Source organism: Rhineura floridana, chromosome 5 (genome assembly GCF_030035675.1).
Source record: "Rhineura floridana isolate rRhiFlo1 chromosome 5, rRhiFlo1.hap2, whole genome shotgun sequence".
NCBI classification, from domain to species: Eukaryota; Metazoa; Chordata; class Lepidosauria; order Squamata; family Rhineuridae; genus Rhineura; species Rhineura floridana.
The window spans coordinates 159,974,063-160,001,233 of NC_084484.1; the positions used below are offsets into that span (position 1 = coordinate 159,974,063).

A 27,171-nucleotide genomic window follows, 5' to 3' on the forward strand; every position below is an offset into this window, starting at 1 on the left:
TTTGATTCTTCAATCCAAAGCACACATTGATCAAACATGTTAATAATAGCTACTTAGTCTACTATGACTTTTATTTAAAAGGTATCCTGCTTACAATTTTAGGATATCTGCAAAAGCTGTCTGGCATTTTTCGATACGAAGTCAGTTACATCTGGTGATTCAAACTCAATCTATTAGAAATCGATGAGCAAATTTAGAGTCCAGGCACTCACTAAAAACAGGATGTAGTGAGAGTCAATGAAACAGATACAGCTGCTTTCAGCTCTGCTATATCATCAGATAAACAGATACGAAAACAAGGGGAGTTTGAAATCCCTGTGTTACTTCCTAAGAGATCTGCATATTTTTATCATCAAGCGTGTTGACATTTATTTAGAGATTTTTTTTACTAGTAGAGGAAAAGCAAATGTAGCAATAAATACGTGATTATCTGAGAAACACAACCACATCCATCACAAAGCAGCACAGCTGTTCCGGCTACAGAGTTACTAAACAAACAGTAATAGCCACTAGCCATTGCTTTAGCATGCTTCTTCCCAAGCCTGCAGCACTCCCTTCATTTATAACAATAACCTTCATACAGTGATGTGAGGAATTTTTCACTTAAGACACTCCGTGGCAATGCATACGTGTCAAAGCACCTCTGGGATTTCCAGCTCTAAGGATTGCACCATAAAGCCTTCAATCAATAGGCAAATGCGTCCTTGACATTTTAATTAAAATGAAAAGGAGCACAGAATGCATAACATTCTAAGACGACACTGCTGAAACAAATACATTTAAAGTGTTATGATTAGAGTCATCATGAATTTCATTTGCCCTATTCTTGTAAGTTCCCCATCACTTTCATCTTCATCATGAAACTCCCAAGACTAACACATATGCCTGCAATCCTATACACACTTATCTTGGAGTAAGTCCCACTGAACCCAAAAGGGACTTGCTGACGGGTACGAATACAGAATTGTACTGTTTGGCTCTCTTCTTATCCACTTAATGATTAATATCATCTCCCCATTGTACTTTCTCACTCTATTCCCCTGCAAGGTCATCTAGCATTATCCCATTATCTGTTTCCTTCTCCCATTTCTGCCTTCTATCATTATGCTCCCAATGTCTGCAACAACCTTCATCTCCCTAAGTGTCAAGGTATCCCCTCTCCTCCTTCAAGCCTCTCTTTCATACCAACGTTAATATTTCCTTCCTTGGACCTTCACTGGCTCAGTTCTACTGTACTTTCTTCTGTCAGTGAAACCTCTAGACTGATGGTCATGTGTCCTACTTTATGGAGGACAGTTCTCTGTTTGAAGGTGTCCTCTACCTGAAGGGCTCTCTGGTTCAAGTCCAATTTAAAGATAAAGAACGGTAAGATAGGCCTTGAAGTTGTTCATCATGTTATACCTGGACAGCACACACAAGTCACTTGGTGGTCACTATCAGTCTTCACTAATATGGTGAAATGTATTGTGTTCCTATTTAAATTACAATTATTACTAAATTGCATCTATATATGCATAAATCAGAGCATGCCATTTTTATACAAATCTGTGGACTCTTTTTTGGTGATGCACTTCCTCTTTTTTTGGGAATGGATAAGTAGCCACCCTTAGAAACCCCTCTTAGGCTATCTTCACAATCATGTTCCGATCACTTTTGACCTGTCTTACTTTACATTATATTATGGTAGAAGAAAAAAGGAATGAGAGAGGTAGACAGTGAAGATCAGACAGAAGATTCACTATACACAATGCTGGTGCTGATGTTGTATATAACAAACATTTGATGGAGGCTCATACCTTATGTCCATTTCAGGTACATACCAGTTCTTACCCCCTCACCCATGTGCTGCTCATGGACATGATTTTCACCCTCCCCCATTAAAGCTCATTTATGTGAATTTCCAAATTTTCCAAATAATTTATGAGTGTCAAGGTGCTGAGCAAACTTTGCAGCTCAAGGACAGGAGCACAGGAGCTTTAAAATCTAAAACATCCCTGGCAAGGAAGCCACTTGAAAAGATGCAGAAATAAAATAACAACTGAGAAGAGCTGTTGGCATTACAAGGAGAATGAAAATCGCATCCACATCCATGTCACTATATTTTCATTGTGGCTGTCTAAAGAATAAAGAATTTAAAAATATGGAGCAAGCACCAAAAAAGAACTCACTGGATGTTTGTTTACTGTTATTATTTTCATCGTTATCTCAATGCACATAAATTGTATCACTAATGGAAGGCGCAATCCTTGCTTTTGCGTTTTTCTATCAATCTGTTCTGAATTACCTCAGGGGGAAAAAACCCAGTATAGAAAACTATGCCTTGTCTACTTGCGTACCCTGGTGCCTCAGACAAGCCTGTAGCAAATCAGCTGTCAAACTCAATTTTAGGACAGCTGTTAAAGTCACACTTTAATACACAACTGGGCCTTCTAGCATTTTTTTTCAATCAGGAGCCCAGAGAAACTTTGCCTTGATTTTTTTCCTAAAAAAAGTATTTTCCAGTAGTGAATAAAATATCTCCTCTGCAACCCTGTGATAGAATTTGTAGCTTCTGATCATCAGTCTAACACTGGAAAATTCAGAAAGTTAATTGACCTCATCAGCAGTTTTGCAGTGTTCGCCCAGCCCATTTCCCATGTGACAGTTGGAGAAAATTCAAAAAGCTTTTATCATCTCATAGAATGTGTTTTTGCCAATTCAAAGAAGAAGTTAAGAGAATATAATGTTTTATTAGTTACAAAAGGCAGAGGCTTAAAGGCTAGGCTTCCAACTATGGAGGTAAAGGTAAAGAGAAAGGAATGACAAAAACGATTTGCTCCATTTTGACATAGGAAGCTGCCTTATACTGAGTCAGACCATTGGTCCATCTAGTTCAGTACTGTCTACACCAGCGTCTCCCAACTAATAGGCCGCCGGATGTTGTTAGACCACAATTCCCATCTTTCCTGACCATTGGCAATGCTGGCTGAGGCTGATGGGGGGTTGTGGTCCAACAACATCTGGTGGCCCACTAGTTGGGAAAGGCTGGTCTACACTGACTGGCTGTGGCTTTCCAGGGTTTCAGGCAGAAGTCTCTCCCAGCCCTACCTGGAGATGCCAGGGATTGAACCTGGGACCTTCTGCACTCAAAGCAGATGCTCTATCACTGAGCTACGGCTGTTCCCCACATCTTCCATTCTTGACACTTTTAGGCATAAAATGGTTTTTATTTTATTTCCCTTCCTTTATTTATTTTTACCTTGTGTTTACATCAGAAAGACACCCCCCTGATCAGATCAAAGGCTTATCTAGTCCAGCAAGCTGATCTCATAGTGGCCAACATAGCCACTACTTGTATAGTCTGCCAGAAGGAGCTGGTGCAACAGAATTCTCCCTACCTGTAATTCCCAGCCACTGGCATTTAGAGGCAGACCGCCTCTGACATGGGAGGCAGTACACAGTCATCATGGCTATTAGACATTAATTTGTCGAACTGTGTGAAGAAGTACTTCTGACTCTTCAAACGTTCAGCTTCACTGGATGACCCTGGGGTTCTAATATTATGTAGAGGTGGAGGGTCAATTTCTCTCTATCCGCTTTCTCCACATCATACACCAGCATAATTTTATATGCCTTGTACAAGGTGCCTCATACATGTTCCCTCTTACATACCTTCTTCTAAACTAAGAAGCCCCAAATGGTGAAACCTTTCCTCATAGGGGAGTTGTTCCACCGCATGACAATTTTGTTTGCCCTTTTCCAGCTCTACAATAGCCATTTTGAGGTGAGATGACCAGAACCATACACAGTATTCTAAGTGTGGTCTGAATTTGTATAACAGCATTACAACATTGGCAGTTTTGCTGAGAGTTGTTAGGAGATGCCCTATTCCCCTCACAGAGCTACAGTTCTCAGAGTGGTTTAACAATCAATCCTTCCTCCCAGGGAACTCTGGGAAATGTAGCTGTGTGAGGGAACCATGGGTCTCCTAACAACACTCAGCACCCATAACAAACTGCAGTTCCCAAGATTCTTTGGGGGACGCCATGAGTGCTTAAACTGACATGGTACTGCTTTAAATATATCATGCAAATGGGGCCAATGATATGCAGGAGGGGCATACGTTCTAACTCTGATGAGGAATATACTTTATCAACTCAAGCCTGTCTACATCACTCCTCCCCCCTAATTATTCATGGTCAGACAGATGAGGAGAAAGAGTTAAACTGTTTGCTTCAGAAATGCCTGCATCTAACACTAGTTCTCATAAGGAAACAAAATTGTTGAATGATACTCTGGAAAGGTGGCTACTAGGAACAAACTTACTTAGGTCAAACTTGTTTTCCAAAAAGCAGGTTTAATGAGAATCTGCAAAGTTAAGTAAACATACTGTAGCTATTTGAAAAGGCTATGTAGTCCAGCAGATCAGTAAATTAATTCAAACAGATGAGGAAAAGGGGTCAATTTCAATTCATCCCCCAAAAACCTACTGACCTTCTCTTTATGACAACTATAAATTGCAACGTTATTATTCCCACAATCCTATAGGACACAATTTCCTCCCATGCAGTGTGACATTCAGATGCCTCAAGTCTCACAGCACAAGCGCAGAATTTCAATTTTATGCTGGAGCCATTTTAAACCCTGGTCATTCAAAGCATAGTGGTGATATATTTCAATGGAATTTCACGAGAAGGAAAATAAATGGGCTCACGTTTATACAAATCAGGTCTGTGAGATTTAAGCATCTTTTCTTGCCTTGAAGGCCAATGGTTGTAAGAAAAACTGTTGGGACTACATGTTTTTGCTGGTACAAAAGAAAACACCACACCATTTGTGAAGCTCAGATGACCATAATGTAGATATGGGGAACCTGCCGCCCTCCAGATGTTGTTGGACTACCATGCCCATCAGCCCCAGCCAGCTTGGCCAATGATCAGGACTATGGGGGAAGGGGTCATAGTTTAACAACATCTGCAAGACCACAGGTTCCCCCATCAATGCCAAGGTTTTCAAGCTAGGGACCCAGACTGTCATGGGACATTGAAAACAGGGGATGCTTGTTACCTAGCTGTACATACTTCTCATATAAAGTACCTCAAGTTACTATATGTGTGTGCACATAGGAATGTATATTACTCAGGGTTAAATCTCAAGCCAAGGTTTACTCCCTGAACCTGTTTTTAGAATCAGCATGCTATTATGCAAAATGCAGTGAGTGGCAAGGGTAGATTCATGGAAGTGGTCTGGAAGCCATCTACTATTATTACTGCAACCCTGTACAGTTGAGCCCCCACAGAATGCCTGGAGAATCACCCTTTATGGCCACGGAAAGCCGCCACAGGAGATTCTGAGGATGAGGATTTGTGAGAAGGGAGGGAGAGAGTTCAAGATTTGAAGAGGAGAAAGAAATGAAAGAAACTACAGAGAAAGTGAGTAAGAATCCTCAAGACAAGAGAACAGTAGCTTTCTACCCTCACATTATTTATTTATTTATTTATTTATTTATTTATTTATTTATTTATTTATTTATTTATTTATTTATTTATTTATTTATTTTGTTAGTAGCTTTTCTTCACAAAAGTGAACCCAAAGTGACTTACAATCAATAAACTAGCTGGATAAATTCCTATAAGACTTAATTTCTACTTGGAAGGAGGTGGAAAAGCTTCTTCAACTGGAAGTTCAGGACAGTATTATTTTTTAAGCCAGTGCCAGTCAGACACAAAACAGTAAGAAATGTACGTTGATAGTTTTGGTCTTGCAGAAATTCTCTGGTAAGGAAAAGAACACAGAACATGAATATATGTCTGGAAAAATTACAGAGCTGAAGTGACGCTAAACAAATGCACTGCCTCTTTTTGTTTCATTTTTTAACAGGGATTTATATAAACATTTTTTATAAAGCACACTTTGTTTATAACCTTTCTTTATAACGGTTATATTTTTTTTTAACCCAAAATGCGTTCCATATAAAGAAATGGCAAGTTAGTAGCTATCAAGATTTTACATGTAGTTTTCTCTTTTTTTGTACAATTGCATAGATATGTAAAACCTGCCATTGTTAACAAAATAACAGACTTAAGAAACTACTGAAATCTATAGTATAGTACCACTACCTTTCACAAAAATATAGATTTTTTTCATGTAAACTCTTACAGTCTAATCCTTTTGTCATATGAATATAATATTCATAATATTTATCCAGCAGCAGTTCTTTAGCTAGGGAGTGATCAAGGCTGAGGCGCACAGCTGCATCTGGGTCCAGGACTGTATAGCCAGCGACAGGTCTGAAAGGCTCTAGTCCCTCACCTGTGGATAACTATTTCATTGGCTTCCATCTTTGTCTTGTTCCTCTTCTGTAGAGATTTATATCAAATTTCATGTTAATCAGTATTGTTCCTTCTGCTTCCTCCCCTCTGTTGCCTTTCTCACCAAAGAAATCCTAGTTGGTTTTCTACCCACTTCATTAAGTTGCCCTACTGGTTTTTCAGTATATTCTTAGAGGAATGTGGAGCTAGTGGTTCCACACATTACTTGGGTTCCAGGCATTTGCCACACACACATTCTGCTACAGTTTTGAACCCAGGCCCAATAGTTTGACACACACAGGGTTGCTGGTGGGAAAAGTAGACTATTATTACTACTACCACAACTATTACTACTACATTTTATTCACAACACTTCCTCCAAGAAGTTCATGGAAGTGTGCATGGCTTCTTTCCACATCGCTGTTATCCTGATTTGCAAATTATGCTATACCATGGTTTAGTGTAGTGTATGAACTCTGCCCAGTGTGTTAACTATGGTTTGTTTACTGCCAACAAACCACAATCTGAAACCATGGTTTGTTGTTGGGTTACAAGCCTTGGTTTGTTTTAATTATGGTTTGGCCTTACATGTGGTTAACCATGGTTTATTCCACCATCTCACCCATGTGCTCCTTCTGGGAGGAAGGCTGGGGTATAAATTTAATAACAACAACGACACTCACCACACTACAAAGACATGTGGAAAGACCAACTGGACATCAAGACAAACATTGGAGAAAAATGCCATAATTTGTTTGATAGCCTGTGGTTGAATTATGGTTTGTTAAACAAACAATGGCTTAGTATTATGTGTGAATTAGGCCACTGATATCCTTAACAGAGCTGGATGCAAAGATGAGCAACAAGCACAGTTACTTTGCATACATTCTCACCATTTAGTAAAGGTATTTTATTACTAAAGCATATCATTACCACTTATTGATGTAAAATAATTGCAAACCCAATTTTATAGAAGCAAATTAGGAACGTTTACATGCCAAAAAAAGAGAAAGCTTGGGAAAAGGTCCTCATATCAAGGAAGGATGCCTTGTTTAGAGATGGAGAGAGGGTTTTAAAAAGGTTTAAAAATTCCCCAAGACAGCAGCTCAATTTATGTTTTCTCCATGGCCCAGTATCAAAGTGGCAATGTTACGTAAAATTTAAATAGTTGCCCTTTAAAAGCTCTAAGCAACAGAATTTACTAGATGCTATCTAATAACATAAAGATCCTCTGTGGCGCAGAGTGGTAAGTGGCAGTAACGCAGCCAAAGGTCTGCTCACGGCTGGAGTTCAATTCCAACGGAAGGAGGAAGTCGAATCTCCGGTAAAAGGGGTCAAGGTCCACTCAGCCTTCCATCCATCCATGGTCGGTAAAATGAGTACCTGGCATATGCTGGGGGGTAAAGAAAGGCCGGGGAAGGCACTGGCAATCCCACCCCATATATACGGTCTGCCTAGTAAACGTCACAAGACTTCACCCTAAGAGTCAGAAACGACTCGCACTATAAGTGCGGGGACACCTTTACCTTATCTAATAACGTAACTACAACTGGCTGCATTAGATAGTTGACCCTTAAATTATTATATACAAACTCTCACTGTAAGTCAAGCATGGAGCTGTAGTTAAGTGAAGTCAAAGTCAAGGGGTGTGCAATGTTTACCAAATAGAAATATTTTAAAATAAATAAAAAATAAAACGTTATGCATTTGACTATCCTGCAAATATAGAGAAAATAATGTGCTTGCTATGTGGAAGAGTTAGATTCTACTTTAAGTATCAAGACTATTTATATATTTGTTTGTTTGTTTGTTTGTTTATTTATTTATTTATTTATTTATTTATTAGATTTATTAGTCGCCCATCTGGGCGACGTACAGAATAAAAACCTACAAATACATTAAAACATTAAAATCTCAACAGTAGTAATAAACCTAACCAACCCCAAAAGCCTGTCTGAAGAGCCAGGTCTTCAAGGCCCGGTAGAAGTTCATCATAGTGGAGGCATGACGGAGATCGTTTGGGAAGGAATTCCACAGAGTGGGAGCCACAATAGAAAAAGCCCTCTCCCTAATCCTCACCAGTCTAGCTGTTTTAACTGGTGGGATAGAGAGGAGGCCTTTTGAGGCTGATCTTGTTGCGCTGCATCCTTGATGAAGCTGGAGGTGCTCTTTCAGATAAACTGGGCCAAGACCGTATAGGGTTTTAAAGGTCAAAACCAACACCTTGAATTGGGCCCGGAAAATAATATTTCACCTTCAGGTAAGATTTCCCAGCAACATTCTTTATACAACTAAAGACCAGTTGCCTATGCAAAACTGCCCAATCTCTAACCAGGGAGCCAGAGCTGGCTGTTTTTGGTAAATGTTCTGTTTTCAACACAAAAGTGGGAAAGCACCAGTGGCAGGCAGGGGTGTAGTCATCCAGGGTCTCGGGGGGTGTCTTAGACCCTTTACTTTTTTGAAAGCAGGGCCCCAGCAGGGTCCCTTTGTCTCCAGCATCCTATGAGCCAATAAGCAGAAAGGGAGAGTGTGTTGGTCACTGAGAAGAGTCTTCTAACATGCTTCCTTGTCCTTTTCTGCTGATAGGAGCCAATCAGAGTGAAAGGAGGTGAGTCAGCCACTGAGAAGGCTCTTCTCAGTAGCTAACACACTCCCCTTTCATGCTCATAGAAGACTATATAATCTTAGAAGGGGGTGTGGCTATGAGGGGCATGGCAGCAATTATCATAAAGGGACCCTGCACTTCTGAATTTGCCACCACACTATTGTTGGCGGGGGTGGAGAGGAAAAAACGCCAAGTGATTGCAGTAAGATTTAGTCCAAGACTAACAGCTTTGCAAAAAAAGAAAAATAAACCTTATTTCAAACATTTGGAGGTTTTTCCTCTTTTTTCTTTTGCCCGTTATGTGCCCATAGCTCTGGGACTTTGCCATATTGTTTTGCCCCAATATTTAATTTTACCCCCAAGTGCTAACAGAGTGGTGAAAAGTGTAAAACAAAACCCTATTTTCTACCTCATAATCTTAAATAGCTAGGTCTTCTGATGAGCACATTTAAACAAAGTTCCTAGTTACATGATCTGTGAAATCTTAAATGTCACTGACATTTATAGCTCACGCTTTAAGAAAAAAAATGAAGCCCAAGGATGAAAGACAAGGGTCTAGGCTAGGGGAATTGTAAATATGAAAGTGTAGGACTATAAAAAAGTACTTTGTAAAAAATGACATCAAACCATCCATATTAGCTGCCTCTCACTTGACCCTCCACACAGGTTACTTCAATTCTAGGGAGGCCTAAAGGCTGCGTCATACATGACATTGTTCCTGCATTAAGTGCTTTTATTTTTTAAGCCTAACTGACATCCCAATCTATATACTGCAAAATAAACACTTATGGTGAAAATCAGATATAATAGTGCATATGTTTTCCCTACATAGATGCTGTCTAATAATTTTGGGGGTAGGGAGTAATACACACAAAACCACTGGGTTGTATCCAAAGCTGCATAAACTTGCACAATGGGGCTTTCTCATCCTATCTTCTCACTGCATACCCCAAAACCTGCTCCAGAGGGTCCCCCTCTGGTGTTAATACACACACCAATCACCAAAACCATGCATATTTAAAGTAGTACTGGAATTTAAGGCAATTCTACTTCATTCACAAGTATCACTGAGGGTATTTTGGGAATCAAAACCTGATTCAAGGGTAGCTTGGCTGCCAGAACCGAAAAACCAAGGGTGATTATAGTCAGATCAGGATGGAAATACCAAGTGCATAATTTGTTTTTATGAAGCTAGTTTTGCAGAAGAAATGCTTTTACATGTTTTGGTCCAGGTCGGATATTATCATTTCTGTGCAAATTGAAGACAGCCAAACTTACAATTTTTTGCCTACACATTAGTGTTTCAGACATTACTTTTAAAGATGTTTTTAAAGCTTTTTTAAAGATGTTTTGTTTTAACATGTTTTTTAATATGCTTTGTTTTAATATGTTTTAAAGTCTTTTCTTTCTAAGATGTTTTAGAGTGTTTTTGGTGTTTTTATTTAGATGCCCTGCGCTCCTTCTAGGAGGAAGGGCAGTATATAAATTTAATAAATAAATCAATAAAATATATTGAAGGTGGAGATTCAACAGAACAAGATTGTCTTATATCTGATTGCTCCCACAACATCTGAACTGGCCTATCCGCTAGCCCCGCAACATCTGAGCCTTTGAACTGAAGACTGAAAACCAACAATTAAGTGTTGGCAACACTTAATGACACCATATTTTTCATACCATCAAAAGGGGTCAAAGTTGCCCAATAATCTGAGCACCCCTCCACATTCAATACACATGTGCAAATTTCTATTCACCCACTCATATGAAAAACCAAAAGTTAAACAAAAATATCTGTAGGGTACACACCCAGCAGCTCATGGGCTACGTGCTTCCCGTTTCTAATACTTGGTACTTTTTGGTCACTCCAAAATGACTGAGAAGAAGAGACCATAATTCAAGGGTAGCCTTCAGATATTGTTGGACAACTCCCACCATCCCTGATGATTGGCCATGCTGCCTGGGCTGAGGGAAGCTTTAGTCCAAACGCATCTGGAGGGCACAATGTTGGCCAACTTTACCATAAGGTAACAATTAATGACCATCTGCCAAACCTAGGAACAGTAGAGCAAGTGCCCTGTCTAAATGGGTGCGGTCAAGAAGTAAAATCCCAATGTGTTTCTAAATAGCTACCTCTTTATCAAGGGAACTGTATGTGCCAGCCTTCCTCAATCTGATACACTTCAGATGGTTTATTTATTATTTATTTATTTTATTTATTTCATTTTTAAACCGCCCATAGCTAGTAGCTCTCTGGGCGGTGTACAAAACAGAGTTAAAATACAATGTTACAGTAAAATCCATTTCAAATAACAAGAGAATTTAAAACATTCACATAAACATTAAACATTAACCATTAACATTAACATTAAAATGCCTGGGAGTATAGCCATGTCTTAACCTGGCGCCTAAAAGAAAATACCGAAGGCGCCAGGCGTATCTCCTCTGGTAAGCTGTTCCACAATTCGGGGGCCACCACAGAAAAGGCCCTAGATCTAGTAGTAATCCTCCGGGCATCTTGATGAGTTGGTACCCGGAGGAGGGCCTTAGATACTGAACGAAGTGGACGGGTAGGTTCATAGCAGGAGAGGCGTTCCACAAGGTACTGCGGTCCCACACCGTGTAAGGCTTTATAGGTCAAAACCAACACCTTGAATCTGGCTTGGAAACAAACAGGTAGCCAGTGCAAACGGGCCAGGACAGGTGTTATATGCGCGGACCGATTGGTCCTCGTCAGCAGCCTGGCTGCCGCATTTTGCACTAGCTGTAGTTTCCGAACTGTCTTCAAGGGCAGCCCTACGTAGAGCGCATTACAGTAATCCAATCTAGAGGTTACCAGAGCATGAACAACTGAGGCGAGATCGTCACTGTCCAGATAGGGGCGTAGTTGGGCGACTAAGCGAAGATGGTAAAACGCATTCCATGCCACCGAGGTCACTTGAGCCTCAAGCGACAAGGAAGGGTCAAAAAGGACGCCCAAACTACGAACCTGTTCCTTCAAGGGGAGTGTAACCCCATCTAGAACAGGTCGAACATCCACCATCTGGGCAGAAAAAGAGTTCACCAACAGTGTCTCAGTCTTGTCTGGATTGAGTTTCAGTTTATTAGCTCTCATCCAGTCCATTATCGCGGTCAGGCAATGGTTTAGCACATCGACAGCCTCACCTGAAGAAGGTGAAAAGGAGAAGTAGAGCTGCGTGTCATCAGCGTACCGATGGCAACGCACTCCAAAACTCCTGATGACCGCACCCAGAGGCTGCATGTAGATGTTAAAAAGCATGGGGGACAAAACCGATCCCTGAGGGACTCCACAATGGTATTACAACTCCCTTCAGCCCTAGCCAGCATGGCCAATGGTCAGGGTTGATAGGAGTTATAGTCCAAAACATCAGGAGGGCACCAGGTTGGGGAAGGCTGACATATACAATGGAAGTTCTGGTTCCAACAAGGAAGAAGAATTGAACACACTTTGCTCCAAACAATGGAATTTTATTCTTAATATCCTTTCCTCTGCGTCCCTTTGCAGATTATTGCCACTATATGCTTAAATTGGGAACCTCCCTTTTGTCTGACCGCTGTAGGCTCACCACTTAGTTTTCCCACACATCACATTTACCCAAACATGCAACTTCTGCACTTCTTACCAAATATAGCAGAGGACAAAACCAAGGGTGAGGCTGCCTAAAAATAAAACCAGTGAATACTTATCTCTATAGATGCAAAGATTCAGAATCATGTGCATTATATCAATAAAGAGATTAGCTAGAAAGTGACGGGTGTACAACTTTTTTTTTGCAATAATGGATATGTGAATATTTTATAGCAACTAGCAGGATCAATTTTCGGGGGAAATGCAACAAAATAGATTAGTAGTTGCTTGCCATACACTTTATGTGGTAGGCAGAAGTAGAAGATGAACAAAAAAAATCACTGAGAGTGAGCAAGAGAGATGTGAAAGAATAGGAAATTTATTTCCATCATACCAATTTATTCCTTACTGCTGTGGATGAGCTTATTAAAATGATACGTAACCAAGAATTGAAGACATTTTAAGCATATTTGCAATGTTAAACTAGATCTGTTTTTAAACCAGCTTAATGAACAAGCTGCAATTTGCAAAGGCAGACTGATTCAGCAACTTTCTTAAAGACACTGGGAAAGAACACAATGCTGAAGAAGGAAATATCTTTTACAGCAGAAACCCCATCATCTGAAAGTAATAAATGGTTAAATCTTTTAGGGTGAAGTTGCATATTGCTGCTGATGCAAACAGTATATCCATACTGCATTCTCCCCTCTTCCCCCATAACATATAGGTTTCAATTATAGTTGTGTATTGCCCTACCCCAAGAGCAGCCAATGACGCAGAGCAAGTAGAAGGAAACACACAACATGATGAAATTATATCATAGGTATACTAAATAACACACAACAAGGAGAAAGAGGAGAATGCACCACAAGGATGACATTTTCAGTGACAATCCCACGCGAGCCACAATGTGTGGGTCCCCCTTGGTCAGTTATACTCTTAAATTACATTACTCATAACCCCTGATGACCTCCCTGTAATCTGGAGAATGAATCATCTTCATTATGAAGAAAGGCTTTAAAGCAGCTGCCCACTTTAAGCCCAGTGGGAGATTCTACACTGGATTACAAACTAGTGGATTTCTGGAGACGAGTAAGTAGAGTTATAATTGTCACAGAACTATGAAACAAGCCAAGCACCAGTATACAGACTTCCCATTAATCATCACTAAGCAATTAAAAAGTAGCACATTAATTGTCCTCTTGTGTTATGGTATGATGCACTCATTACAGTAATTTACTGAAACGTTAGCACAGTCTGGCCTGAATGCCACATTAAAAGTAAGAACAAGAACACATATTAAAACTTAGATCCCCAAGGGGTGGGGAGGAAAGAACCCTCATCTGTGCATTACCTTAACATATAAGTATTAGACAACAGCAATATACTTGGCACATTGCACACGTACAAACATGAGGATACCAAGTCACTCCCATATAGTTCATGTCTTGCTTATATCCCGCTTTTTCACAGCAGCTTAAAAAAAGCAGGAGAACAGAAAACACCACAAAATATCAAGATGAAAGTCAATATAGCAAACTTTTAAGCCAAAATCATGTCAAAACAGCATCAACAATGCAATTAAAGCCATATGAATTAATTGAACAACAAGAGCCCCCCCTTTTTGGGGGGGGGCTTTGATGTCCCAACCCAGGACCCTAGACTTGGCCAACTTTGAATGATGAGAGCTGTTTCTCCATGATGACATGGATTCTTAGTGAAACAGATGTGTCACACCCTAAGGCATGTAAAAGAATTTGTTTTGGAGTAGTTTCTTGAACATGTTTGGAAAGCGTTAAGAGAATAATAAATAACAGTGTGATCATAGAATCATAGGATAGTAGAGTTGGAAGGGGCCTATAAAGCCATCAAATCCAACCCCCTGCTCAATGCAGGAATCCAAATCAAAGCATTCCTGACAGATAGCTGTCCAGCTGCCTCTTGAATGCCTCCAGTGTCGGAGAGCCCACTACCTCTCTAGGTAATTGGTTCCATTGTCGTATGGCTCTAACAGTTAGGAAGTTATTCCTGATGTTCAGTCGAAATCTTACTTCCTGCAACTTGAGCCCATTATTCTGTGTCCTGCACTCTGGGATAATCGAGAAGAGATTCCAGCCCTCCTCTGTGTGACAACCTTTCATGTACTTGAAGAGTGCTATCATATCTCCCCTCAGTCTTCTCTTCTCCAGGCTAAACATGACCAGTTCTTTCAGTCTCTCCTCATAGGGCTTTGTTTCCAGGTCCCTGATCATCCTCGTTGCCCTCCTCTGAACCTGTTCCAGTTTGTCTGCATCCTTCTTGAAGTGCAGAGACCAGAACTGGACGCAGTACTCAAGATGAGGCCTAACCAGTGCTGAATGGAGGGGAACTAATACTTCATGCAATTTGGAAACTAGACTTCTGTTAATGCAGCCTAATACAGCATTTGCCTTTTTTGCAGCCACATCGCACTGTTGGCTCATATTCAGCTTGTGATCAACGACAATTCCAAGATCCTTCTCACATGTCATATTGCTGAGCCAAGTATCCCCCTTCTTATAACTGTGCATTTCGTTTCTTTTTCCTAAGTGTAGAACTTTACATTTATCCCTGTTGAATTGCATTCTGTTTTCAGCCCAATGCTCCAGCCTATCAAGGTCCCTTTGAATTTTGTTTCTGTCTTCCACGGTATTAGCTGTACCCCCCAAGTTTGTATCATCTGCAAATTTGATAAGCATGCTCTGTACCTCCTCATCCAAGTCGTTAATAATGTTGAAAAGCACGGGGTCCAAGACTGAGCCCTGTGGTATCCCACTTGTTACTTCCACCCAATTTGAGAAGGAAGCATTGATAAGCACTCTTTGAGTACAATTCTGGAGCCAACTGTGGATCCAGCCACTGGGGCATCCGAGTATTCTTCTGGCAATGTAGAAAGGCCAATCACATGGGACTTTCCCAGGCAATTAGCACCCTGCCCCTCGTTCTTCTGGATGCCATGTTCCTTCATATATTTACAAACCTCATGTATGTTACCCTTTACAACAGCTAAAACCATTTCCATCTCTTCCTGTGGCAGGCATCTGATGGGCCAATACTGGAACACTAATGCTAGACTAGATAGGCCTTAGGCAGATCCAGTAAGGCAACTACATACATCCTTATGCTTTAAATCCCATCTGTACCCATAAGTAGGTCACTCCCATCTAATTAGTAAATTCAAAAAAAATTGAAATTATTGTATCTTTATTGTATTATTGTAAATTGTGTCCATTAATTTCAGCAGGCCCACACTGAGTATGACTAACAGTGGATACAACCCATATTAATTTAACATTATTTTTCAGAACCTCATTTTATAAGAAACCACACTCTTATAATAGTCTTTTTTAATAAGGTTCAATTACATTTCTCTCCCACACACACCTCCCTCTCACTCACACACCTGATGAATTATTGCTTGAAATAATATTTTCCCATCAGCTTGCAGATAATATACTTAAAGCTTTATTTTGTCCAATAGGAAATATCTGTTCCGCAGTAGGAACTGAACATCTCTACAAAGGACACTATACAGCTTGAGAAATACTTTGAAAAAGATATTAAAAAATGTAAAATTAAACATGACTTATTTCCACCTCATAACAGACAAGAAATGCCAAGCTGACACAAAACCTGATTTGCTGGCATATCAGGCTTTAATAGCATGGAAAAGTAAACAATACTATCCACCTATCTAGCCATCTAGTTCTACCAACATGTTGCCAATAGCATGCATCAAAGCTGCCAACTTTAACAGGCTTCCTTTCTTGAGAAAGCTGAAACAGGAGTGCCTAAAATATTTGATCAAAAAACAGAAAATTGGAACTGTTGGTCTGAAAGGTGGACGTACATTCCAAGAAGGATTTCTCTTGAAGCATTGCTCTTTACAGCCTAAAGTTAAGAAGTCTTCCACCAATGTGGCAGGCTGGGGTTTTATCTGCTTCAAAAAATAAAAATCACTTGTCTTACCATCTTTGTTAGCTTGTGTGCCCAACATTCGAGCCAACAATTTCACTCTTTTCATTCTTCCATCAAAATACATCACTGACTCCTACTCTCTCCTTCCCATATTTAATACAGTTATAGAAAGTCTGTCAAAAAATTCACCCTTCATCAGATTTTAAAGTTTTATTTAATTGGTAGGGCTGTCTTCATCGCATTTTCTCCACTCAACATTTCAATTAATTTCTCCTCTTGCTCAATTCCTACATATTCCTCCTACGTATTGCCATTGCATCCTCCCGCCACAATCACATTTAAAAGGCCTTTGTATTCCTATCATTATTTCTTCCTAGTAATTTCTCTTGCATTTTTTAAAAAAATCACCTCCATTGTTATATACTTTTATGAGTAACATCAAGGTCCTCAACAGTGAGGACTAACTCTAATAATTACCATTAATCCAGAAACCTGGGTCCCATTTATACTTGCACCACAGAAACTACTGTGTCCAAAATTGGTCCGATGCTGGTCAAGGAGGGTTCATGATTCATCCTGACAGTGTTTATATATCGTGTCACTTGGTAAATAAATTTTATTGCATATAGCCAATAAGCCGGTGCAACATAGACAGAGAAAGGGGAAATATAAAACAAACAAGGTTAAAATCATCTATACAGGATAAATATTTAAAACCGTAAAACGAAGGCAAGACTCCATACAAATTTAAACAGTTTTAACAAGTGCTGCTCTTATCTTTTTGGTGGCCAATGCAAAGTTGGCTACAGAAATTATAATATGCTTTTGTGAGGCCGACAATAAACTACTAGTTTATCGAGGGACGAGGGACGAGTTTATCGAGGGATCCCCTCGTTCAAACTTATGAAAGAAGCTATGAACTTTTCTCTCGGGAGATGATATAAGCGACAAATAATCATATAGTGAACTAGATCTTCAGGAAGCATACAGCCATTGATACAATAACATTTCGCATGTGGGGTGCCAGCATACCTGCCTTTGAGGAAAGCAGTGGGCATTGTTTGGAATCTCAGTTCAGTAAAGGCCCTGCAAAGAGGGGCGCAAGTCAAGATGTCAAAATAGGGAGCCAGAACATGGTTGGGTTTAATATAGGAAAACCAAGGGGAAAAGGAGGCGACTACTATCGAGGCTCTATCTTGTTGAGCATTGTAATCAAAAATTCTATTGAGCAGCTCAATGTAATTAAGGCTGAAGAGTTTACTTTGGGTGAGATCATAAAGAATCACTAATTCATCAAATTTAGAAGCCCAGCCCCCTTTCTCCAATTGGTCATTCCAGCACAATTTCGCAAGGGATGAGTCCTCCAACATAGATAGCTTTTTCCAATATCTTAGGTATGCGAGGTCAATCCTGGCCATTAAGGAAGGGAGACCAAGTTCTGCTCTGATGTGGGCTGATGGGGTGCCTTTAGGGAGCCCCATGAGCTGCTTCAAGAAGATGTTTTGAAGGACTTCAAGACTAAGACGTGCAGAGTAGCCCCACAATTCTGCTCCATAAAGGATTTTGGCAAGAATTTTGGCCACATAAAGTTTAATCATTGGTCTTATTAATTGGCCGCCACGAGAAAAAAAAGAAGTCTTTAATTGGCCACTAGAACTAGAGGCCTGAAGCTTAATACTTTCCAGGTGGGAAGTCCACTGTTGTCTATTACTAAAACATATGCCTAGGTATTTGAAGGCATTCACCTGCTCAAGTGGCTGGCCATTTAGTGGATCGTGTCACGTGCACGATACTCAAACAAAGCATCAGGATGAACCAAGCAAACAAAAGCTTTTGCATGTTTTTAAAAGTACTTCTGTTCGTTATTTATTCTTTTCTTAACATTTTCTAAACATGTCCAGGAAACTAGTGAAAACCAAATTCTATTAAATGCCGTATGGTGTGACAAATCCATTTCACTGGGAATAGCTAGGTTTTTGAAGACCCAGAGGCAGGTTGTTATAATGCTGCCAAGCATGATTCTTCTCGACTTGAGCTACAATTTATGAAGCACAGCTGCTGGCATTTCCAGCGCTGGGGCTGTGTACAGGGCTCCCTCAATCCTTTACTAAATCAATATGGCATTATCTCAGAAGAACAGTGATGCAAATCTTCCTTAACAGCTGAGGTGCTATACCACTACAGTAGGGCCCTGCTTTACAGCGCTAGACGCAATTAGACTAAAGCCCCACTCATATGGCACTTGTTCCGCTTTTACGGCGGTTTTCGGGCATCACACGCCATTCTATTGAACGAGTTCCACTTTTCAGCAGTTTTCGCTTTTTGGCGGGGGTCCAGAATGTAACCCACCGTATGAGTGGGGCCCTACTATACAAGCCTTTGAGAATGTTCTACTTCCCCAAAAAATGAATTCATAGGGACCATACCTACCTTCTTTATTTGATTGTATATCTTATTCAGAGGAGTAACCCCTTAAAATAGCCACTACAGACTATAAATCCTCTGGATACAAGTTATGTTTTATATTATAATTACTGTTCTGAAAGCTTGCATGTCTTTCTGGCTGTCATAACAATTTACTTTTTTCTTCCCACTGTCTCCAAGGATTATTAAAGTGTGCAGAGAGGAACTATGATACTGCTTCCATCAGTCAGATGTGTGACTTGTCCCATTTTAAGATGCATGTTCCTGGTCGCCACTAAAAGTTCAGTTCTTGAAGATGAGTTCAAATGTGAAATTTCCACATCTTTCCACCACATCATACACTCCTCTATCCCTCTCAAGGACTTCGGATTAAGCTGAGGATATGTGCTTGGAGCCTTGGGGCCCCTCTTCATCCTCTGCCAATAAGGCCTGGTTGTGCAATTAAGTTGACATCAAGATCAAAAGGAAGACTGGACCGATGTCCAGTCCCTAGACAATGATCAGAGATTAGCACAAGCTATTTTGAAGCAGCTCTAGGCTCTCACTGCATTAATATCTGGCCATACAAACTTCAAGACACAGTCTGCAAAAATTCAACTGTTTGAATGATTTGTACTTTTTGGGAAATAAACCAATCCAATTTCCATTTAGCACAGCCTTTCCCAGTCTTTGGGTTCCCAGATGTAGCAGGAATAATCCCATGCTGGCTGGGGCTGATGGGAGTTGTAGTCCAACGACATCTAGAGACTCAATGGTTGGGAAAGGCTGATTTAGCATAAATGATGACAAAAAAACAGTGAAGATTTTCAGCACTAGATAGATCCCTCTAATAAATACAGCAGAACCATACTGTTACATTTTCAAAAGAATGATTTCTCCTATTGTAAAGTTAGAGAGCATATTGCAGCTTGATGGTAGTGTATTCTTGTAGAGTTTTCATAAGTGGAAACAAATAAGCCTATTAGGAATACTTAAATGGAAAGTTATAAACAAGCAACCTTTCCAATCAAACTCTTGAATGTCAACAACTGTATTTTTATCACTTCAGGCAGTATTCAATTAAAAACTTGCACTAGTACAAGGGTTAGCATTAGCATAATAGGATTCTCCCCCCCCCCCATGCAGATCCTGTGCTATCCCCACATCTGCTCTGGAGGGTTTAGAGAATCCCCAGAACAGATTGGGGAGGGTACGGGGTAGAGAGGGGGAGAATGTTCCATTGCAGAAGGCTTGGATGTAATGCTAATCTTAACAATGGTTTGTTTAAACAAGCCAGCTTCTTCCACGATGGTCTGAAATTGGTTCATTTCAACAAACTATAGCTAAGATTAAATACAATTTAATCTGATTCTGATGGCATAGGAAACTATAGTTAATCTAAAACAAAAGCAAAAGCTTCTGAACTCCTTCTCTCCTTAAGGACAGGGGAGTTGCATGAACTCGAGGCTCCTTTTAACTCATCCTTGTATCACTGAACTACGGGTTAGCATTCCTTGCCAACAGGTTTATTGCCTTATTATATCATTTAAGGCAGAGGTAGCTGAAACCCTACTTATAGCATACAATCTCAACATGAAACAATTGCCCATGTGTTATTCTATTGTTCTTTTTATAATGATTTAGAGCTATTTTTATTACTCCACTATTGCCAAAAACTCCTGGCAGATCTGATTTATTTTATATGGAATACTTGTTCTCTGACCAGAACCCACGGGTCAAAAGGAAAGTGGCCAGCTTTCTTGTAGCTTCTATTGATTGTTGAAGAGCAAGGATTAAATAATATTTTCATAATTTTAATCTTTAATACTTTTATGCTTTACAAGGAAATCTCCTATTGTGGTTTGCTTGGTTTTATTATGTACAAGAGTTATATTACTTTACTTTTTTATTTTGCACTGGTTGTACAATTTTGTATGGACTGGTCTATGACTGTAATAAAAATAATCAATCAATCAAAAACCTTCTGTTTCCCAAGACCTCAGATCCTTCTCACCTCACTCATGGTCTCTGCTCTTACATGCCAAGTGCAAAGCCATATTCCTAGTCTGCTTTTGTTGTTTCAAATACAGAGAGAGGGCACACAGGAGTCCAGAGAAATGTAAAGGAGTGGCTGAGCCTCTGCTACTAATAAAAGACTTCGTTTTATTTGCACTGTCTCTTTCCATATGCGTTTTAACCTTAGCTGTCAGCTTACATAAAATCAACATTCAATAACACAGACAAGCAGTTCTAAGAAAGTCATATACCTTTTATAAACTCCAATTTGTGATGGATTTGGACTGTGCAGTTTAAGTAATCACATTTCCCTTATTACTGGAAAATGAAGTCAGTCAGCACTGTGATCTAAAGGCAAAGTCCTTGAGACAAAACCACTACAGAAGAAAGCAGTCCTTTTCAAATGGGGGAAAACAATACAGATATAAGCAATTTCTAGGATCATTATTACCTAAATTTCAAATAATGAATGTAATTAACGCTGTAAAGATCAGTGATCTACAGCTGAAGAATCAGGGGAGATTAGGGGTTCTAGCTTGGAGATGGGGAGGAAGACAAGGTATTGTCCTTGCAGTTGCCCTGTGCTTCCTTTGGAAATGCTTGGGACACCAAAAGTTCACCACAATGTCAATGAAAATATTCTGTCTCTTCCCAAAGTCAGGGGAGGGGCAAGGTCATGGCACACACAGTTTTGGTTGGCTATCAAGGCCTGCCAAAATTTGTGGCACCCTCACGGTCTTTGTCCAGTTCAGAGCGAGAACCACCAGTCGGAGACGCGGGTGCAATCAATTCTTGTTTTATTAAAGTAATGGATACATCAAAGACTGTGCGCCTCATAGAAACCCCTATGATAACTCACTACAATCCCTAACTGCACTCTAGACATGCTCTGCAACTTGTGAGGAAAGTTGACTCAGTGCCCACTTCCGGGCGCGGTAGCCTCAAACAGGAGAGGTCTTGGGGAGTAACCTCTCACTCCATCGCACACACGCCCCCTTCTGCCCTGTCCACTTCTCCCGACGTCATGAGCACGGTGAGGGAGGGCGAGCCTCCAAGGGCTCATCAGAAAGCACAGGTTCCTGATCGGCAGGTGGGAGAGCGGAGGGCAGGGAAGCGTCGAGCGTTTCTAAGATACTGCTTGGTGAAGGAGGAGTGTCTGCTCTCTCAGGAGCATCCCCCAACAGTCCCGTGGGAGTGCTGGGGGGCTGAGCGCTGTCCCATTGAGGGGCAGGACCAGCCATGGGAACTGGTGGGGCGGGCGACTCGGTCTCTTCCCCAAGGTCGGGGTTAGACTCAACAACAGCTGGATCGTCCATGCTCCCTAACGGCTGAGGCTTCTGAAACTCATGCCTTCCCCTCCTTCCTCGGGAAGGAGGCTGGGTCTGTCACCCCTGGGCTCAACAGTCTTGAGGAAATACAATCTTGCACAGTTTTAACATTAATATCAATGACTTTCAGACCATGACTGGCATGTAAAATGTCTACATGCTAAACTCTCCACATCCAAGTTCTTTCCTCCCTTACCATTGCATCTGAAAAGGGATCCGTCAAAATCAAGACACCTGCAATACTGCTGCCTCTCTTTTCAATTTCCATAAAATCTACTCAACACCTATTTGTTTATCACAGCTTATTCTTCAAGGCTTCTGTTTTTCCACTTTATATACCAACAGTAACACCTTGAAGTTGACCCTGTAACTTTTTTTGTTTGTTGTTGCTTCTACTTTAAAATGGTGTAAATCGTCTTAACTATTATATTTGCATCTCCATCTTTGTGGGAGCAAGTGGTCCCAGCTGCCCTGAAAGAGGCAGTGATACAACTGCTCCTGAAAAAGCCCACCCTGAACCTGTTGCTTTGTGACAATTACCACCCGGTCGCAAATGCCCTGTTTGTAGTAAAGGTGATTGACAGGGTTGTGCCGCAGCAATTGCAAATACTCTTGGATTATCTTGGCCCATTCCAATCTGGGTTCAGGTCTGGTTATGGGACTGAATCGAACTTGGTCATCTTGGTGAGATGGGTATCAGAGGCAGCGGCAGCAGCACGAGCACATGAGTCACCCAGGACAGCAGCAGTGGCAGCATTGAATCGCCCAGTGGCGATGATGGCGGGTGGGGCAGCGGCCAGGCTGGCTGCACCTGACCCTGTGTGGGTGGGAGATACATGGGAGGGAGGGAGGGAGGCCCGAAAGGGAAGGGAAGAGAGGGCTGGCAACCTGTGTGCAGCGGGAGGGAGGGGGAGCATTGGTGACCCATGTAGGGGGATGTGCTGGTGACAGTAGGTGGGGTTTGTGAATGAAAAGAGCAGGGGTGGAGCCCCTAGTAATAAAATAAAAGCTCTATCATCTCATTACTCTTAAACAGATACCAAGGTCCAAACATTTATGAGAATAGTATCCCTTTAACACCATGTTTTAATGTAATATTCACTTGGGTTATTGGCAGAATTCACAAAAGTGAAAACCTTCGTAAAAATAAAAACTATTGTGCTGGCTCACTGTCCCAAAGCACCGTAAGAAAGCTCTTACTTTCAATTAACAGGAATTTATTCAAGAGCCCCTGATATAGGTTCAGCTATAGGCTTAGGTTACAGGGGTTGCAATACAAGAGGCTATGAGCAGGGTCTGGAGTTCGAGAGTGAGCAACAGCAACGAACATGTCAATAAGTCTCCAGGCCCTTCCCACCTAGCTTTAAAAGAGCAAGGCACAGTGAATTCACCCTCATCCTGTATGAGAACACTGGACTTGCAGGTGGGGACTTCTACGGGGGGGGGCTGCAACTGTTTGTGCCAACAAAGATGGCACCAAGTCCTTGGTAAGGGAACGGTGACCTGCCCCCCAGCTCCTCCTCCTGCTCTGCTGCCCTTCCTGTCTGGTTGCCAACTATCCAGTGCAGTGTCCTCTTTGAAGGTAGGAAGGGGACAAGAGACAGAGACACTGCTGTCCCTTTCCTAACATCCAGAGTCATAGCCAAATGCTGGACATATGGCTTACACCCAAACAAGCTCAGTGAAGGGTTTGTTCCTGCTCAAGGGCTGGCTGACTGCAATAACTGGGGTTAGAGGGTTGTTTTTTTCTAGAGCCATATTAGCTACTAACCTGGATGGGGCTTAGGAAATCTGCTTCCACAATAGAAAGTTCCTAAACCACAAAACAAATTACACTAACTTTGTGAGGATTTTCAGCTTTAATTGGGGGTGAGGAAGCAGGTTTCTAGCCACTAAGGCAGTGAAGACGGACTTTAAAGTAGCAGTAGGTGACGCTTCAGCCCTTACCTCTCCCCATGACATGCAGAATCAAGTCACCAAATTACATGCAAATAGTATTAGTTTGAATAATATGTATAGGTCACCAAATCCACCTTTTCAGATAAGAATTTGGCTGGTTTTACACACACTGTGCATGTATCACTGCCCACAGAGAGAATTCTAAACAAGGGAACTAAAAAAAGTTTGGTAGCAACCACCTATAACAACTACTCCTATATAGGTGGGGGAAAGTCTTGTGAGAATAATTCTCAATTTGTAATCTGTAGGATAGACAAGAGCAGTGTATTCCAGCCCATGTCCATTTTTGCATCTGTCCAATCATAAATTAATCCCATTGAGTTTCAAGAAATATCAAAAAAAAATGCCAAAATTTGCATTTCAATTCTATGCATTTCCCCCTAAAATATGTCTTTTACATGCATTTTGTATGCTTTTTTAAAAAAGATGGAATCTGCATCATAAAATTTGGAAATGTGCATAATCCGAAGAATAACTGCATCCTGATCCACATATTAGACCAGTAAGTGTAATTTAGGTCAGTTTGCTTTCTAATGCAGGCCAAACAAAGCTGTCCTCCATCCCTAGTAACCTGTAGAATGGTTATGGGATCACAAATCACAAAATGGGTATGAGACCCACTTCCCTGTGATACAATCCCACAGCAAGAGGAGCATATATATGAATCTAGCAACTATAAGGGTGATGCTATTTACATAGGCTTACCCCACTCAATGCTTACCTAACTAAGAGGAGGGTTCCAACTGAGTGGGGAAGATTAACACAATTAGCTCCTCTCACAAAGTAGCTTAATTCACACACCATCCCTGGGGTTGTGGGACTACACCACAGAGAAGTAGCTCTCAACTCTCCCTGGAGTGAGAGAACACACTATACCCCTGAAACACATGAACGCAACTTAACGGCTTCAGTAAGAACTGCCTGTTGCCTTGCATCCAACGAAGTCACATTCAGAATAGATTCACTGAAACCATGGGTCACTTTTGTTCATTGATTCCAAAGGGCTTCCTCTGGCTTTATTTTTACTTAAATGTTTATAAACTCAATTTTCATAGAAAATATAACGTCACCAGATGCAGCCCATAGTAAGGATTTTGCCTTTTATAAACGCTGATACACACACTCTCTACATCAGGGGTAGTGAATGTGGTGCCCTCCAGCTGTTTTGGCCCACGGCTCCCATCAGCCCCAGTCAGCATGGTCAATAGTCAGGAATGATGGGACAAGAAACATGGAGAGTACCATGCTGGCCAACTCCGAGTTACATTATCAACAAAAAGATCAGGATTTTAACAAAAAACAAACAGCAAACACTTACTAGTGGTACTTTGTCTCCTGATTCCAAGCCAAAGACATTCCGCCGTTTTACTGTCAGCACATCAAGCTCCTTACTGTCGTCATCATCACTATCACCCTCTTCAAAGAACTGCAGGCGTTCAGCTTCTAAATGCTTGACCGTTACAGGCTCTTCTTCCACCTCAGTCTGCCCCTGCGGTGCATCATCCTCAGTTTCACTGTCTTTGCTGGACAGCTCTTTTTCCTCCTCTCCTCCCAACATTATTGTTTCACTGAAAAGTGCTCTGCATTTCTCTACATCATTGTTGCTTAAAGAAAAACAGGCATCCTCAGGCTCATTTGCTCCCTGTAACGGTTCTCCTTTTTCAGGCTCATTCTCAAGCATTTTCTTCTGGACCTTTTGAAGAAATCGTACACGAGGGGCCACCGCAAGCCCAAGGGAGCTATAAAAACAAAGAAGCATAACGTTTAAGAACGGGCTGTCCATTCCAGGTTTAAAATGCTATCTGTCAGAATCTGCAAAAGAAAAATATCCTAGTATGCATGGATTTATTTATAATTTATTTTATAGCAGCAAGTCAAGAGTTCCTTATGGCTTTTAGCTCCTGGCCTGCTGGTCGGTGCCCCAGTTCAGACACTCACTGAGTTTGTATCAGTCTTTACAGCAGGAATGGGGAACTTGTGGCCTTCCAGATGTTGTTGGACTCTAGCTCTCAGCAACCCTGGACCACTGACCAGGTTGCCTTTACATGCTAGAGTGAGCGAATGCCCTTCCCCTCCACCACACTCATCCAAGTTAATATAAGTGCCCCCCTGCTGGAGCAGGCCAAAGGCCCATCTAATCCAACATCATCTTCTCACTGTAGCCTACCAGATGCTTATGGGATGCCCACAAGCAGGACATGAGTGCAACAGTTCTCTCCTAAGTTGTGATTCTCAGCAACTGAGGCAATGATAATAAATAATAAATTCACCATCTGCTTGTACCCTGCTTTTCCCTCCAAATACAAGCCCAAAGCAGCTATTGTCATACAAAAACAAAAGGGAATCGCAAAAGGCAAAACAATATGAAAAATTATCCTGCAACAAAAGTGCTACAATAAACCTGCAAATTCAATTCAACAATTCATTTAATAAAATGACACAAAATTCATGAACAATAGACATGGGGAGGGTAAAATACAACCCACAGTTTAACCAGAAATATCCACAAGTAGCTCTACTTCAGCAGACTATATTCTAACTAAACCATCTGAGGCAGCAAAAGCCAAGAAAAAAACCAATTATTGCAGAAATAGAACAGATGTAAAGATCCACCAGATCCTAGAACCCCCTCATTTTAACATTATCCTTCCTTCCACCACTAAAAGCCTAGATCACACAAAATGGTCCTTCCTGTACACACAAGCACCACCTACACATTACCTTTTGTAAAAATGTGTAACAAAAAACTTTATGTAGCTTTTACACAAAGGGTGGTATTCAACTAACTTCTTGCACTGGTGCTCAAGTTAGTGATAGGGCAATGAGGGTCCCCTCCCTCCACACCATCGTCAAATCAGCTCTGGAGAGTTGGGGTAACCCTCAGAACAGATTTGGGGGGGTGGGAGGGGAGGAGAGGGAGAGATTGTTCCGTCAGGCAAGGATAAATCCTTGCATTGACGGAATGCTTGCCTCAGCACTGTGTTGAACAAAACCCACACAGTCCAGCAGTACTGAAACTTCTATTTACCTTACAATATTAAGACGTTA

The 27,171-nt window shown here is 41.0% G+C and overlaps 1 protein-coding gene and 1 non-coding gene across 2 annotated transcripts in view; both read right to left on the bottom strand.

The window, feature by feature from the left end:
- DDX10 (DEAD-box helicase 10) overlaps nucleotides 1–27,171 on the bottom strand; it is a 245,864-nt gene that overhangs the window by 151,280 nt on the left and 67,413 nt on the right. Inside the window, exon 13 of the mRNA XM_061628643.1 lies at nucleotides 25,442–25,862. Within this exon, the coding sequence (XP_061484627.1) occupies nucleotides 25,442–25,862 (421 nt within the window). The remainder of the gene's footprint in view (nucleotides 1–25,441; nucleotides 25,863–27,171) is intronic.
- TRNAS-UGA (transfer RNA serine (anticodon UGA)) lies at nucleotides 3,089–3,157 on the bottom strand. The gene has a single exon. It is a non-coding gene; the product is annotated as a tRNA-Ser (tRNA).